The 15,234-nt window shown below is 50.0% G+C and overlaps 3 protein-coding genes across 3 annotated transcripts; 1 reads left to right on the forward strand and 2 right to left on the reverse strand.

The window, feature by feature from the left end:
• Window positions 1-3,974: 3,974 nt before the first annotated feature.
• Window positions 3,975-4,694, reverse strand: BCR38DRAFT_79760 (uncharacterized protein). Its single transcript, XM_040865658.1, has one exon. The coding sequence runs from the start codon at window positions 4,593-4,595 to the stop codon at window positions 4,098-4,100; it is 498 nt and encodes a 165-aa protein (XP_040710871.1). The 5' UTR covers window positions 4,596-4,694; the 3' UTR covers window positions 3,975-4,097.
• A 5,870-nt stretch (window positions 4,695-10,564) lies between these two features.
• On the reverse strand, window positions 10,565-11,788 carry BCR38DRAFT_354192 (methyltransferase; the record flags this gene model as incomplete). The annotated part of the gene is made up of 1 exon (XM_040856859.1): window positions 10,565-11,788. One exon carries the CDS (start codon window positions 11,786-11,788, stop codon window positions 10,565-10,567), a length of 1,224 nt encoding a protein of 407 aa, XP_040710872.1.
• Window positions 11,789-12,468: 680 nt separating this feature from the next.
• BCR38DRAFT_478069 (uncharacterized protein) lies at window positions 12,469-14,760 on the forward strand (the record flags this gene model as incomplete). Its single annotated transcript, XM_040863091.1, has 6 exons — window positions 12,469-12,665; window positions 13,106-13,574; window positions 13,774-13,896; window positions 13,937-14,058; window positions 14,296-14,345; window positions 14,414-14,760. 6 exons carry the CDS (start codon window positions 12,469-12,471, stop codon window positions 14,758-14,760), a joined length of 1,308 nt encoding a protein of 435 aa, XP_040710873.1.
• Window positions 14,761-15,234: the final 474 nt, after the last annotated feature.

Below are 15,234 nucleotides of genomic sequence, written 5' to 3' on the forward strand. Positions count from 1 at the left end.
TCGCGAGATGCGCGCTTTACTGTGTTCTCTCGGACCTGCGTCCGCAGCTTGCATGATGGGCTGCCATGGTGTGGGTGGAGTTTCATCAGTATTTTTCTCTTACTTTAGCGTGCAAGTTTTCTAATCAGCCAGAAAGCAAGCTCCGATGGGACACGCAGCACGCATCCTTGACAGGGAAGTAGCTGGTTGAGATACTGCAGAGTACCTCTGATACTATAGTCCAGCTGACGTTGGCGAATGGGGAGAGGATCCAAGACGGCTAGACTACTACTATAGTGGTGGTGAACTGGCCAAACTCATCTTGCCCAGATCCGGATCTTCAGGTGCTTCGAAATCGATCCATCGCGATCCTTCGGCTTGGCTGCTACGGCAAATTTGACTTCACTAGCACCGTCCTTGGGTGCCGCCAGCGCGGTTCCCAACGGCTAGTCGCATGCGCTGGAGGTCACGATTTTCTTGAGGAATGAGGCGAGATGAAGGGTTCACCTAGGTAAGGTGAGCTGCGATCTCCGGTGCTCTCGCAGGGCCGACTCTCCCCGTGACCAGAGAAAGATGTGGACGGCGGACTTACTCGAGTACATAACATGAGCAGCCAACTATGGGGGCATGAGTCGAAGCAAGACCTGACTCGACGCGTGCAGATATTCCCCCAAGAGATAGGAAGATTATGCATACTCGTACTGCACCAATTGCATCATATCTTAGAAATTGTGATGTCGCGGCAATATCTTCTTCATCCGCAACGAGAAAGCCTAAAGGTGGCGTGGCCCAAAGGTGGCGTGGCTGTCACATATCGCCGCCTTAGGTTTCGCTGAGCGCTGCAGTATGTACCGCGTTCTCCAATCCCATCATTGAATAAGTGCACGATCATTCTGGATTGGGGACGAGAGAGGAGATGGACGGTGGGCAGTGGAGGGTGTGGATCCAACTTCGGAAGTGCGAAATGGGGATTTGCATACAGTAAGCACGACCTACACAATATTGATGCCAATTCGAGGTAGCCGCAGTCGGAGTCACAGTTCTGCGGGGTTTGGTGGGTCCTACATCACCCCATCCGGCATGATCATAGTGCAACATTTTTCTACTTTGTAGCTTGTAAACACGATAAATTTCGCAAATACCAAGGACGGGTGTCGTCATAACGGCTGACGAACTGTCTGAATATGCATGTCTCGATGCAACGTAATGACACGCCATAGAAGATACACCTCATCCAAAAAATTCCAATGCAAAATAAGAACTAAGAAAAACCAAGACAAACTGCCAAGCATGCAACGGCGCTGCACCGGCGACGGTCCGGGAGCCATGACTGCCCATGGTTGTGGAACGGTTCACGAAAATCAGATGATCTGTCGCAAGCATCTTCACAAACTTTCCGTCATCAATTACTACTTCGGGGAATCTCACGTATCGACTTCGTATGCCATGCTGTCGGAGTTATTCGGTTGTAGCTCGCTGCCTTGCACCGCAGGCCAGGTCAGATCATGAACCAAGAGGAACGGGTAAGCGAGTACTCAACGACCGCAGCATACCTCAGTCGGTACCTATGGTTTCTCTGATTGGTACCGAGGTGACTGACAGCAACGGTTTCAACTCTGGTTGATCGAAACCACCGAGTCTGGAAAGCTACACGTCACACGCTTCCAACGGCACACACGCCCTCCAATTCGGCATCTTCCAACACGGTAAGAATCCGAGGAACACTGCTAGTCCATATCCACTTCCTAGATACATTCAAAGTAGCATTGTCTCTTCCAACTAGATGGTGCGATGCTGTTGTGCTCTAAAACAGCCTCAGCTCCACCCCAGTGTCTACCCTAGTTCGCAATCTTCCCTTTGACAGAAAATTGGTCGTCATTCGAATTGCCATCGATACGACACGATACCGGAACTGCTGTACCCAGTCGTGAAACAATCGGACGAGCTAATGCACTTCGGCGAGCTAATGCACTTCAGACTTTTCGAGTATGGCCAGCCCACTGCTCTAGATGGTAGCAAATGAGGGTAGACCCGGTCCACAAGCCGGAATACCTTCAATGTTCCCAGCAGTATCCACCATTATTCGGCATCTTTATGGACCTGGCCTCCGCCTACCCAGTTTACCAGTGTCCATTCCAGCTTGGAGTGCGTAATACAATATGGCAACATTGCGACTCGTGGATATATGCTACGGCATGAAGGAATATGGAGTAGTCTGCCGATCTGAATTAAATCTACGAAGTTCCCAGGCCGATACGGCGCCGGTGCCAGCGTCCGGCAGGTTCCACTGACGGCCCTGAATACATCGAAGTCCGCTTCCGTTCGGTCTCCGGCAGCGTCTGCATCGATTGTCCCAGGGGGCTTGTCACGGAACCCAGCCCACAGCACACATGATAGTGCAACTTCCTCTTAGAAATCCGTTATACCGTTGCACTATAGACGGTATTAGGGAGGTAGCTGTCTTTTATGATGCATCATCCACACACCACAGACAAGTACCCCACGGTCCATCCATTCGAGGCCCTGGCCTGGAACACCTCGCCGTCCACCCCGCGTTGCGCGGAGCTCAATGCTGCCACCCCGTCAACGAAACGGAGTCCACAACAGCCCGCAATACAGACGTCGGCGTCTCGGACGTGGTGTGCGTACTGTCACAAGCGAACTCCAACCCCAATCCGAAGTCCAAACCCCCATGGCATGCCACCATGCCATGCCCCCGCCACATCATCTGCAGTTCGCCGAAAGAAGCTGGTGGTAAAGCAGTACAGGGAAACGGGTCCTAGCCAAGCCGACTAGCAGGGTTAGGTAGAGATAGATGGACGCACGATACATACATAACTAACTCCTAATAAGCGCCATATTCCGGGGATGGTAGGTAGTGGTGGAAGGAAGACAGGTAAGGACGGGGGTGTCCGCACATGCTACACCGTGAACGTATGCACGCACCGCGCGCAGCACACAGAAGCGACGGTCGAGAATACAAGCAGGGCAGGGTTGCAAAGCTAGTATGTGTTCTAAGGTGCATATGCGCGATGCAGCTGCAATGATTTCGTGCATTAGAAGAGAGAGGCTGTTCTGGCGCCAAGGCCCACCTTACGTGTGGGGAACGACCACTGTCATGAAAACGGGGGTCCTAGACATGGCATCGGCATCAATAGAATCAAGCTGTGCCCCCTCGGTTACAGGGATTTCATAGATTCGACAGAGCTGGCCATGACGACGGGATGATGCCATTTGAGGATTCTGAACGGTAAGCCGGTATATCGAGAGGTTGGTTACTTTGTAATTCCATAATTCCAAGGTAAGCGCTGGTTGCGATGGGACACGTGCATTTCCGCGTCAGGAACCGTCGCGTGAGTCAGGTACCTTGGAATACTTTGTACCGAATAGGACAACTCTTGCGAAGTACTTCGCACAAGTTTGAAGAGCTCAGTTCTCATGAGCACTAACGCCCTTTTGGAGCAACACGGTCGTTGACGTCCACAATGACCCCGCCGAAGTATCTTGGCGAATTCATCCCTAGGTGGAACTTACTTCGTAGATAGCTTTCTTACCTGGACGGTGTTCGCCGAAGAACAATTGCCAACGCTAACGCTGTGCCACACGCGATATGTGTTAACGGCACCGCGGCACTTAGTAAGTGATGGTGGCTTGGGCCACTACATTAGTGATGACGTGAAAACATATATACGAGGTTCACTGCTTCCGCATGTGAACGGCGGCATTTATGGTTGGTGGTTGTGGCGGTGGTGGTGGTGGGTTCATTTCTCCGACTGCACCTCCCAAAAACTTACATCATGATTTGGAAATCCGAGCAAAAGACATTGTTATCTATCATTTGCACGCGTGTTCTATCTGAAATGCGACAGTGACGAAATCAGTGACGAAATCGGCATCTTCGGTTGGTCATTGAGTTTTGGCTTGTTGTGGCGGAGCTAGGGAGTGTCTTGTCGCAGTTGGTCAATTGTGCTGATGGTGGTGAAGGTAAGGCGCAGCATGTGCAAGACAGACGATGCAGCAACGGCTGCGTCTGGCGGCGACATTGGAACCATGGAACCTTATTGCTTATTGAAGCCATCGACACACTCCCAGCTTCGAAAGAACGCCGTTGAATGAATCTAACGGCCAGTGACCTGTCTTACTTCCTCAGGGTTGTAACACAACACAAGCTCTGACATGGTGCTGAAATCAAATCCAGCAAGACCGACAGATGCTTTGAATCCACCCCAAGGGCAGAATGACTCTGAATTGTGGCAGCACAGGTACATGGAAATATAAAATTTCCTTGAGCCGCTTCCGGCCAATCCGACACGTCCATCCATTCTGGGTGTATTAACCTGCTGCATAGCTTTGAGGACGACGTAGAAACGAACCTCGTTGGGAAGCCATGACTCCCGGTATGAACGCTCGAGAAACGCCTCCTGTAGCAAGAAAATGTACCTTGCGAGACTGCCGATGTCTTGGATCCACCTTGGACTTTGTACCTTCATATTCCGGGGCTCAGGCTTTTCGACTACATAGATGCTAGCAATGCCTGACTTCATCCTTGTTCCATGAAATCGAATCATCACGATGGGAGGTTCGGAAAGAGATTCAGTTCGTCTGCTCGGATCCATGACCGCTCACAGGGGGGCGCATGGGACCGTCTATTTTGCTGTTATTTCCCTCGGAAATCATTGCGTAAATTGGGAGGCAATTACACAGCAAGCGTCCGAGGGATAAACACTTCTGGCGTCCTCGTAGCTTCATGTGTCCCTAGTGCGTCCATAGCTTGTCCCAGGGTGACAGTCGAATTACTCTGTGAACGAAGGCAACTAATACTCGGTAGTCCCCTGCGGACAAGCGTGACAACTCTCAGATAGCTTAAGACTTCGGATAACCTCAAGTTGTCTGCGGTTCCGTCTTTCACGGGCGTGCGGGTACTTGGGCCTATACAGGGCCCTTGGAGTGAAGCCCACGTTCGCACCTGTATCGGAGTGCTTTGCTTCGGAATTGTTAGATAGGGTGTCACTAGTTGGTTTGGCATGATTGAAGCACATGTCCTTGCTATCGTTGCAATCGTCACATCGTTCGCAGTAGTGGCAAGCTTGCCCCTGCTTCGGCCAAACCCCTGAATGAAGATATGTACATCAGGAGAAAAGAGCACATCGCCATCGTTTTTGCTCCTGGAACTGCTATACATTCCATAGACCGTTGTCCACTGCTAATATATGCAAGTGACAGTATCAACATGCTCGCGAGACACCGCACTTATGCCTGGGGCCTGAAAAGAGTCACCAAATTCATGTGGTCAGCTCCTCGATATTTTCGACGCAAAGGGTCATAATTCCTAGGTTAGTGGGGTGAACGATCTTTCATATATTGCTAGTATTATAGAGTAATATAGCCGAAATAGCTTCAAGGAGGTTTTTGAGATTCATCGATAACTTCATCGAACAGCGTTAAATCATCAAACAGATTACGGCAATCGATTCTTCATAGGCGCTTACATCGGACAGTGACCTCGCATCGCTTGTGAATCGAGGGCGCAAAGCCATGGAGACGCCGATGGTAATTGACGGGGGACGGCGGGACTTCAACAAAGTTTTCACCACCCCCAAGCGAACGAAAGCGGCCACGCGCCGAGCGTGGAGCGTAGTGGCGGCGAAAACGCAACGAAGAAGCAAATCGACAGCGAACGGGCGAGCGTCGAACAGAAGATTACCGACTTAGTACCTCCCGAGAAGATCGAGGTTATGGGAGGCTTAATGGAACGCTGGCATGAGCTAAAGCTAGCCGGCAAGGCGCTGGAACAGGGCGAAGACCGATCCGCTACACCAGCCGACGTACTAGCAGCGATCCGAGCACTTACCGAGCCGCTATGTCGCTGTGGAGAGGCCCCCGAGACGGCAGAGCACGTAATCCTCTTTTGCGGCCTGCTGGAAGGATCCAGAGAGCGCCTACGGGCCACTATCGCACCATGGCCGCTACACACACGTAGAGACTTGGCGACGGCGACAGGGAAACCAGCAGTCAGCGGGACTATCACAAGGTGGCTACTCAGGACCGGTTGGATAGCGCTTAGGCCCGGATAATATCGATCTTCTCAGGGGGACTTTGTTAGTAGGGTGAGAACTAACATAGTATTGCGGCGGACGTAACGCAGTCGCTAATAGAGCGAACCTACGTAGCAGCGTATGTATTTAGTCCAGCCATTAGGGCACGGTTTGACATACGGGAGTACTTGTAGAGGTACCGGGGGTTTCGAGCCTACGGCGTATTTAATAATAATAATAATAATAACATAGCCGAATCCTATTTCTTGTATAAAGGATATTGAAGTTTGTGGGCCTGAGGTTGTGGTGGAATCACCAAGACCCCCTTTCCGTTTTAAACAGAAGCTTCATCCTATTATTCTTTAACGTACCCCACAAGCAAGTTGGCCACTTTTTCTTGGCACCGTACGAACAACCTTTTAATTAACATCTTTACACATACCAAGATGGGATCGAATTGGAAAGAAAGTGACATGATTCTAGCGTGTCAGGCGCTTCAATCGAAACCCGAATTAAGCATCCGACGCGCTGCCCAACTCTACAATGTCCCTCGTACAACTCTAGCTAACCGAAAACGCGGACTACTATCTCGACGCGATACTCGACAATCTAGTCAAGAAATTGAAGACCTAATACGGGCGCATATAACCCATATCTCGAAGGAGGATTTCTTTTCGGCATTCTATAGGGCGTATCGTACGACTATAACTAAGTCGAATATCCAGGCAGGTTTCAGGGGGACAGGACTTATTCCGTACGACCCGGAATATGTGATTTCACAGCTGGATATTAAGCTACATACGCCTACACCTCCTGGGAGCTCGTCTGGCGCCCCCTTAATCTGGGAATCAAAGACTCCAAATAACCCAACCGAGGCGCAATCCCAGTCTGAATACGTTAAAAACAGAATCGTACAGCATCAAAATAGCTCCCCGACGACAATACTTACGGCTATTGACCAATTTTCACGTGGTGCGACGGCTGTTATGCACCGGTTAGTTTTACTTGAGGATGAGGTCACTGCACTTCGGAAGGCTAATCAAGAGCTAAGCCGTCGTCGAAGGACTAAAAATCGACAGCTACAAGATGGAGGATCTCTTAGTTTACGAGACGCTCAGGACTTACAGTCTCAACGGGATATTGAACAGCAGCTACAGGATGATATACGTGTAAGTCGTCGTCGTACGAGACCGGCCGAACCACGCCGACGGCGCTGTAGGATCTGTGGAGAGCCCGGACATAATGCTCGTACTTGTGAGAATGATAAAGATACGTACGAGGAAGAGGATTCCGATTAGTTTGAATTATTATTTTTTAGTTTAGTTAAGTTATTGAAGTTATTCATACGGTGCCAAGAAAAAGTGGCCAACTTGCTTGTGGGGTACGTTACTTGATTTCCTTATATTTTTGAACCCAAGTTATTTACGAGGATGTTGAAGTATTCATTGCTAGATGATTCTTGCTTGAGGCCTAGAACCTTGGTGATTTCGTGGATCTCAGCAAGTCGCGAAGAGTGTTTCAGGAACCTGGATCGCCCTCTGGGCGGACCCAGACTCGGAATGACCCCCGCCTCGTCTTCATCTGCCCCAAAATGTCGACGTGTTCAATGTGGTGTATTGATGTAGTTCAACTCCAAACCCTCGGTCTCGCCGTTTATGAGCACATCCAAATGATGGATAAGGGTGGGGGCCTGCTGAGGGTGGCATTATCGGCATAAGTGAGATAAACAATGGTCTTGGTGTCGTCCATTCAGACTTTGACCCGGACAGATCCATCGCGTAGCCGTTTCTTAGATCGAAGGCAGACGGCTCATCCCTGGATCATACTATATTTCGCTATCTAGGGGTCACCGTGCTTCTGCATCCCTTCAGATAAGTGCGCCAAGGTCGTACCACAGACAAGTCTGAATCTCTTCATATACGACTCCTTCCGACCGAACCTCGACGAGTACGTGATCCTGACTATACTAGAGGCATACGAAGCGATCGCCATGTCTTCCCACAGTTCAGAACATGGGAGTAAGACTTTGGGCGCACGTGGATTATGGCCCCCTGGGCGTTGTTAGGACTTGTCTCCAAAGGGTACTAATATTATAAGGATACGTTCCCACAAGAACGACTGATAGTAAATTTATAGGCACCCACTTTGGGGGCTTTTATTACCTCCAGTTGTTAGTGTATATAGTTCGACAGGCAGCTGGCATGACGGACCTTAACCGGTTGCTGAGCTCGATTCTGAAGGTACCGTGGACAACGCGGCAGCACGGTTTAGCCTGCTATAAGGCCATCGCGTATTCGAGCTGGGCCGGTCGCCGCTGTGACCTATCCAGTTAGGTCCATGGCTGGCTTTCTGGTAGTCGCTTGCGTTTGTCCTTTATATCTTGAATATTCGAGCATTTTCGTTAACGCCATGGCCTCGTCAAATATCTTGGTTCCACTGGTTCTGGATCTGTACGAAATTTCCTATCTCCCTCTATTCTACGGCGATGCCTTTGTAGCTCGCTGCTTGGTAAATTTTTGCTTGGGACAAGACGCTGCCAAAGCTAGTTTCGGCCACGATCCTGTGTCCTTAGAAACGTATGAACGAGCGCTTATAGACCGGGTCAGATCCAGATATATTGCGAAGGTCGCGTCGTCAACTAAACAACTGATGAATGCGCTTCTGTTTGATGTTCGACTATTTAGAGTACGTATTTTACAGTTAGGGTTTGTCTTCTCCCTTAGTCTGTAGAAGCTCATCCCGTTTTGGATGGAAATCTCGATATATATGCTTGATGTTGGCCTCGAGCTTTTCCTGGTTTCCTAGCTAGGCAAGGGCAATTTCTAGATGGATCTTATTTGTGAGCCTGGTCCCTACTATCTAGAGACCTTCCGCCAGATGAAGGCCGAAAACTCTAGTTTGTCTGGCAAAGCTCGGGTTCTCCGGTAGAGCTCCGTATACTTACGAGTGGGACAATTCCCAGGTGCAGATAGGTTTACCTATCTTACTTACTCTATTTTTAACTGGCTTTTCACGAACGTCAGCATGCACCTTTGGAGAAACATGATAAAACAACCTCCTCGAAACCAGCCCCAAAAGACAACCCAATATGACCACTTTCCAATAGGGGCTTCATGGAACGATTAGTAGTTGAAACGAATTACAGAAGTAGCTGGCTTCCCCTATTGGCAATATCAACTATCAATGGCCGATCCTTTGACGCCAAAGAAAAGAACCTGCACTACTATGATAATAACTCCGATCCGGGCCAAAATCAAGAAATTACTCGAGGAATATTGGCGCCGAGATGTCTCTTGACCAGACCTTTGTCATACCCGAGGTTTCTTTTGGCAAGCTTAGGTGTACTTATTAATTTGTTTAGCAATTTATACTCTCTGAGAGTGTTTGCAGATGCAAAGGTAGACGTGCAAGACATTGAGTCACCAAATATCTCCATTGTACCTAGATCCTTCGACGATTCGCAATCTTCTTCTCCAATATGGGCAGAACACTGAACTTGTGAGGTTTCTTGTCGTATACTAGCCACTTCCCGAAACCAGCAATATAGATGTTGGATAATTATAATTCAAGAACAGGTATTGCAAAGTACATTTGCAACAATATCTGCAACAACACTACTTGCTAAGTGTCTTGGATGGAGGTGATGTGACATTTGAAATGCTGCAATGATTCATCGCATTTCTTTGCTCATGATTATAGATTATGAGACCACGTACTCAATTTCCGGAACGAGTCTTTGAAAGAACCTCTGAAAATTCTGCACGAGAATCAAGTGCTTTTCAAAGATGAAGTGAGACATTCTATTCTCGTCAGGGTTCTGCTACCAGGTTCTACCACATGCCAACAGATAGAAACCCCGCAGGCTACTTCTTGGACAAGACAAAGAGACAAATCTTCACATGCATAACTCTTATCAAATGGGATCATGCTTATAGGGACAATAACCATCCATCCATCACTAACTTGCGGCTTATCACGCAAATGATCCTAACTTCTATAAAGTCAAGTTCAACTTCTACGAATGTACTGCAAAGCCAGCTTACTCACGCAAAAGCTTTGGCATCCCGCAGCGTACACCATGAAGTTCCCCGTTTATGCGTGCCTCGCCGTGGCTGCTTCAACCTCGGCCTTCCGCTACGAGCCTCCGATGACGGTCTGCTCCAGGCGATGCGGCGGGCTCACCTACAACTGTTTCAGAACCAACTGGGCAACCGCTTGCAGCGGTACCATAACGCAATGCCGGGCGGAATGCAAGCAAGATTCTGACAACTATTTCGTGTTGTGGGGAACGTACGACAACTTCCCCGTTGGACTGGATCGAGACTACTTGTTAGCGCGTGGAAGATGAAGAGCTGCAGTGCAGAAGAGGAAAACTCCTAATCATCCGAGCGTGTCTATCGTCTTTAGTCTACGATCTATGGTGTACCCTACCCTCTACGCTGTCTAGTCTACCTCTAGCCTGATAGAAGTCTACGTAGCTCTATGAGACCCAACGGTATATATGCGTTCCCTCTGCCTGCATGTGCCGGCGCGCGTCTATGTCTAAATGTCTAAACCCACGAAATTCTAAATAGTTTGTACCCAGTCTCGTCCCCGCGGCCAACCCCCCTTCGTTTTTCGAGCTTCTCTACGTCGACAATCTTCAGCACACGGCCATCCTCCGTCTTGGGACTATCGTCAGCGGCGAATGCGCGCTCGATGGTATCGCCAATGCCTTCGAATTTGCCGGTCGTGCGTACGGTGAATATGAGCCAGAAGACGCCGTCGGGTGTGAGGTAGTGGGCGGCGCAGTTACGTAACCATACAGCGTGTTCAGGTGCGTAGACGACGTCTGCTGCGACCAGTAGGTCCGCTGGTGCATCCAGTGGTGGCTCGGACGAGGGCAATGCCCAGTCGAGAAGGCAAGTCTGCACTGGTGCTGGAGTTTTGGAGGGGAAATTGCTCGTAACGTTCAATCGGAGATTCTCGAGGACAGCCGGGTGGTAATCCGTCGCAATGACCGTCGCAGACGCAAGATCGAGATGCGGGAGCAGATTCGCAAGCATGAGACTGATCAACCCCGTCCCAGCGCCAAGCTCGACAATGCGCGGCGAAGAACCAAGTATGCGTTGCGTGAGACCGAAACGCGCAGGAGACGAACATATCAGGTCGGAAAACACTATAGATGCGCCCCAGCTCTGCAGGCCGACATCCGTGTGGTCTGCGCCGCTAAGCGGGGCGTCATTGATCCGCACCTGGATCTTTTCCGGCGCGGGGGAGGGGACATTCTTCAACTCAAAAGAGAAATCCCGTATCAACGTCAAGTCCTCCTCGTCGTTCTCGCCCGCCCTGTCGCTGAAGGATGCGAGCACCGACGCTGCATCGTCGATTGCGCGCTCTAGCGAGTCTTCGGGAATGTGATTCAACTCTTCTGCGCGCGCAATGAAGCCCGTCAGCCAGCGCGTCGCAAAGGTTCGTTCGTAAGCGTCGGCGCGCAGGGCGTTGAGCGTATCGTCTTCGTCGTCGGTGTGCTCAGGCCCACCTTCATTGTCGGAAGCGTAGCCAGAATCGGCGGGCGTGGCATAACCTGAATCCGCCGGTGTGGACGCAACACTTCGAGGTTGTTTCCTGGCCTTGAATCGAGACTGGAAGTCGCAAGACCGTGGCAAGGGGCAATAAAGAGCGTTTAGGTTGCGCAGCGCGGCCGAGATCTGGTTTTCTGTAAGCGTGTCCAGCGAGCGCAGCGAAGGCAGGCTGCTGGTCGGTGGAAGTGGATGGTGGCGCGAGACACTCATCGGACGTCGTCAAGGCCCTGGACGCTCCCCGCACCCCAGGTGCCGAAGATGCTTAACAAGAAGGAATGAGGAAGAAGGCGACGAGAGGGGGAACACAGGAGAATTTTGCGTCAAAAATGTGTGAGCATGGCGGTGAAACCGCTCCGATCAATGTGGGTCCGTGTGATCTAGACTCGCCTCTGAAAGTGAGGCTTATCGTGGCCGCTGCCAGAAGCTACGATAAACCACGCTTACACCCAAAAATAGCAGTCAGCGGTAAGATCATGGGCGCGCCGATGAAACTGAATCTGGAATTGATTATATGGATAGCAGGTGGACTGAGCTCGTTCATAATCGGCACGATCCCGGCCTCAATTTGCTGTCCCTGGGAATTTCAACTGCAGCGGCATGACCAATTACAACGCTATACTGGACCAAGCCCACTCTAAGCACTGTTTTTCGACATGCCCATTAGATTAGCGTGTAGAGTATAACGAAACTGTCGCATTATAAGACTTGTGGCCTTGTGTAAACTCAACGCAGTGCTAGGGGACATCGAGTTTATCTACATCAACTAATCCATCAGCTACCGTGTCAAAAAAGAAAAAGAAAAAAGATGTATGCAGCAACTCACAGCGTGCGGGTTCCAATGCGCAAATAAAACCAACGTGTATGTACACTACAACAATTATAGGCTCACGATGGATGATATCGTCTGTTTCGTGTTGGTTGCCCTTGAAGGCTTGCTTTTATATTCAACAAACGGCCTAATCCGAAACTATCTCCCCAGCCAGATCGTAACTAGTCTGTTCCTGGCCCAGTACCTTCCGCTCAAGTACTACCGCATCTTCCTCTATCGCCAGTATTTCTCTCCGTTCCGCGACCCCCCGAGACAACGGTAAGTAATTCGTTCCATAGACCGGACAGGTGGCGGACAACCACCAACGCTATCACCGGCCAGGGTGTCTTGGTGCTTGAATTCGACGAACATCGCGCCCATCGTAAGATCTTCGCAGGATCTTTTTCAGTGCCCAATGTGTGCAAGCTGGAATCTATCTTCTGGAGAGAAGCAAAGGAGCTTAAGCCTTCTTCGATCGTGTCATTGCAGAAACTGGAGATGGAAATCATCAACCGCACTGATGATACTCGGGAGATTCACAATACTATTGATTTACTTGCAAAACTAAACCCACCAGGGAATTTGATGGCTCTTCGTGGGCTGAACATATTAACCGGCTGAAGGAAGCATCACGCACTCACGAGGTTTTCATAATATCCGCGGGTACCATGGCAACGGGGTAGACTACGCAGATCAATGCACTGCTCAATGAGCTCAAGCTTGCGCAAACATGCTCCCGCGAAGCTTGTACTGCTGTCGCCACAGGGCAACGCGGGAACTACAGACCGGAAAGTTACTGGGCGGATAAACTTGAGTTACTTTTCAACGAGTTCAGTAACGAATGCTTTTAGCTTCGGTGAGAATGTCAAGAGGGATATCAGTACTGCCTGGGCAAAGCTTGAGGCAGTGTACCCACATGCCACGAAAGGCATGTTGGCGCGCGATGACATTGACATTAAAACGCTGTTAGACGATGACGGCGTGAGAAATCTACTTGGGACCAAGACCACCATATGTCGGTCAACGGCTGCTCTGATATATCAAGATATGCAGAGCTTTGTTGGACCCCGTGAAAAGCCAGAAGTAGCGGCTGGCAAGGGGGAAATACGTCGTCCTGGCCATTCATCCAAGTTAGGATTTTTACCGAAGCAGATGTCTCGTCGACGGGGGCCTTTCCTGGTGGATCTGGTATGTTTCGGTGGTCTGCGTCGTAGTTAACCTCTTGCCGTTGACAAAAGACGTAGTCAGGATTACAAGATACCAATGCCAGCCGACCCGCCGTTGTGAAGGAATTGTTGGATTGTGGGCAAATGTCTTGTATTGAAATTGTCATGATCTCTGGAGAGTCCTGGACGAAGTGAACGGCGGCCATAAGGGCCTTATATAGACAGGAATTACTGGTGCCTGTCCCACAGGCAGGACTTGTGTGGTTCGATGGGTGGTGGTCATATTAGCTTATAACGTACGGTTTGTGGTCATATGTCCTTCCATAACTCGCAGTCTTGATGTAGTAAGTAGCCTTGAAGGTCCAACAGAAATACCACGAAAAGGCTCGTCAATTTTGCATCTGCGTCAAAATAGAACGGGCTTCCGATGACAAATCCGTCAAGCAGTACACAACTAAGTCCTTCAAGACCCAGCTCAACCTGGATGGAAAACTCGGTGATGTTACGTACGTCTGTACCAAGGCGGATGGTCTCGGTATTGAAGAAACAGCCAGAGAGTCCGACTTGAGTGGCGACCTCGAAAAACTTCACAAGTTGAGCAGCAGCCTTAAAAGCTGTCATGGTGAATACCTCAAGAACGCCAAGGGCGATGGAGTTTTGCTATGCCACTCTTATTAAAAGGCCTGCCATAAAGGTTATCTTGTTCAATTTACACCACGCAACATACTGATCCAGTACTCTAGGGGAGTGTACAATGATACGAGGACTGGCACCCAACGGAACTTCAGCGAAGGTAAATCTTGTTTTTCGCATCTCTATCTCTGCTAACTGAGCCCTCACCACCTTTTTCTCTCTCTACAGCTCTTCTGACCAAGACTACGAACACTTACAACCACATAAAGAACTTGCCCAGCCACTCGAAACGAGCATGGCAAGTGGGACGACACATCCCAAGTCAAAATTCCCATGCAATCTCTAGCTATGAAGAGGTGGCAGGAAATTCCTTCGAACCACTCTACGCCCAAGTCAAACAAACTATACAGCGGCGGGCGATCGCGAAGACTCTGCAAACAAGCCGCGCTGGGCGAGTATCAAGGACACCGTATTGGACCTCAAAAAACAAGCACAGAGCAAAGCCACAGAACACGACCAATGGCTCTGCTCCTGCAGCGCAGGCAGCACAGAACGAAATAAGGGCGATTATATAGCGTGCTGGAACAAGAGTACAGTTATGCCGGCATCACCCCCTCCCTCGACTCAGCCATAAAACCCGTCCGCCCCCTCTATCCCCAATGTAGGTAAGAACTCTTGACAATCCTCCCAACCAACTCCTTCTCCTCTCCCCCACAGGACAAGCCACCTGCACAACCACAGCCGCGCCCTGGTTCCGTACCGTTCCAAATCTTGTCAAGGACAAAGTCATATCCCTTGCCGACAGTCACGAGATGAATTGAAGTCGGGGATCGCGTGTTTGCTGAAGTCAATGTCCCGAGACTACATGAAACACCATCATGAAGCGACAACACGTGCCTGAGAACGAGGAGGCTACGCGGGCGGAGGCGTACAAGTTATAGCCGGCGTGATAAACAGTTACGGTTGGGTTGATGTAGTTGAGTGAGCAGCTATAGATTAGCCTGATGCGGTTGGCTTAAGGCGGTCGAGACGCAAAGCCAGGTATCGTA

The sequence above is a fragment of the Pseudomassariella vexata genome (genome assembly GCF_002105095.1).
Source record: "Pseudomassariella vexata strain CBS 129021 chromosome Unknown BCR38scaffold_18, whole genome shotgun sequence".
Classification (NCBI taxonomy): Eukaryota; Fungi; Ascomycota; class Sordariomycetes; order Amphisphaeriales; family Pseudomassariaceae; genus Pseudomassariella; species Pseudomassariella vexata.

Bases quoted from the DNA above. Each gene is read 5' to 3' on its own strand.
- BCR38DRAFT_79760 (XM_040865658.1), bottom strand. From the start codon at position 4,595: ATGGATCCGAGCAGACGAACTGAATCTCTTTCCGAACCTCCCATCGTG.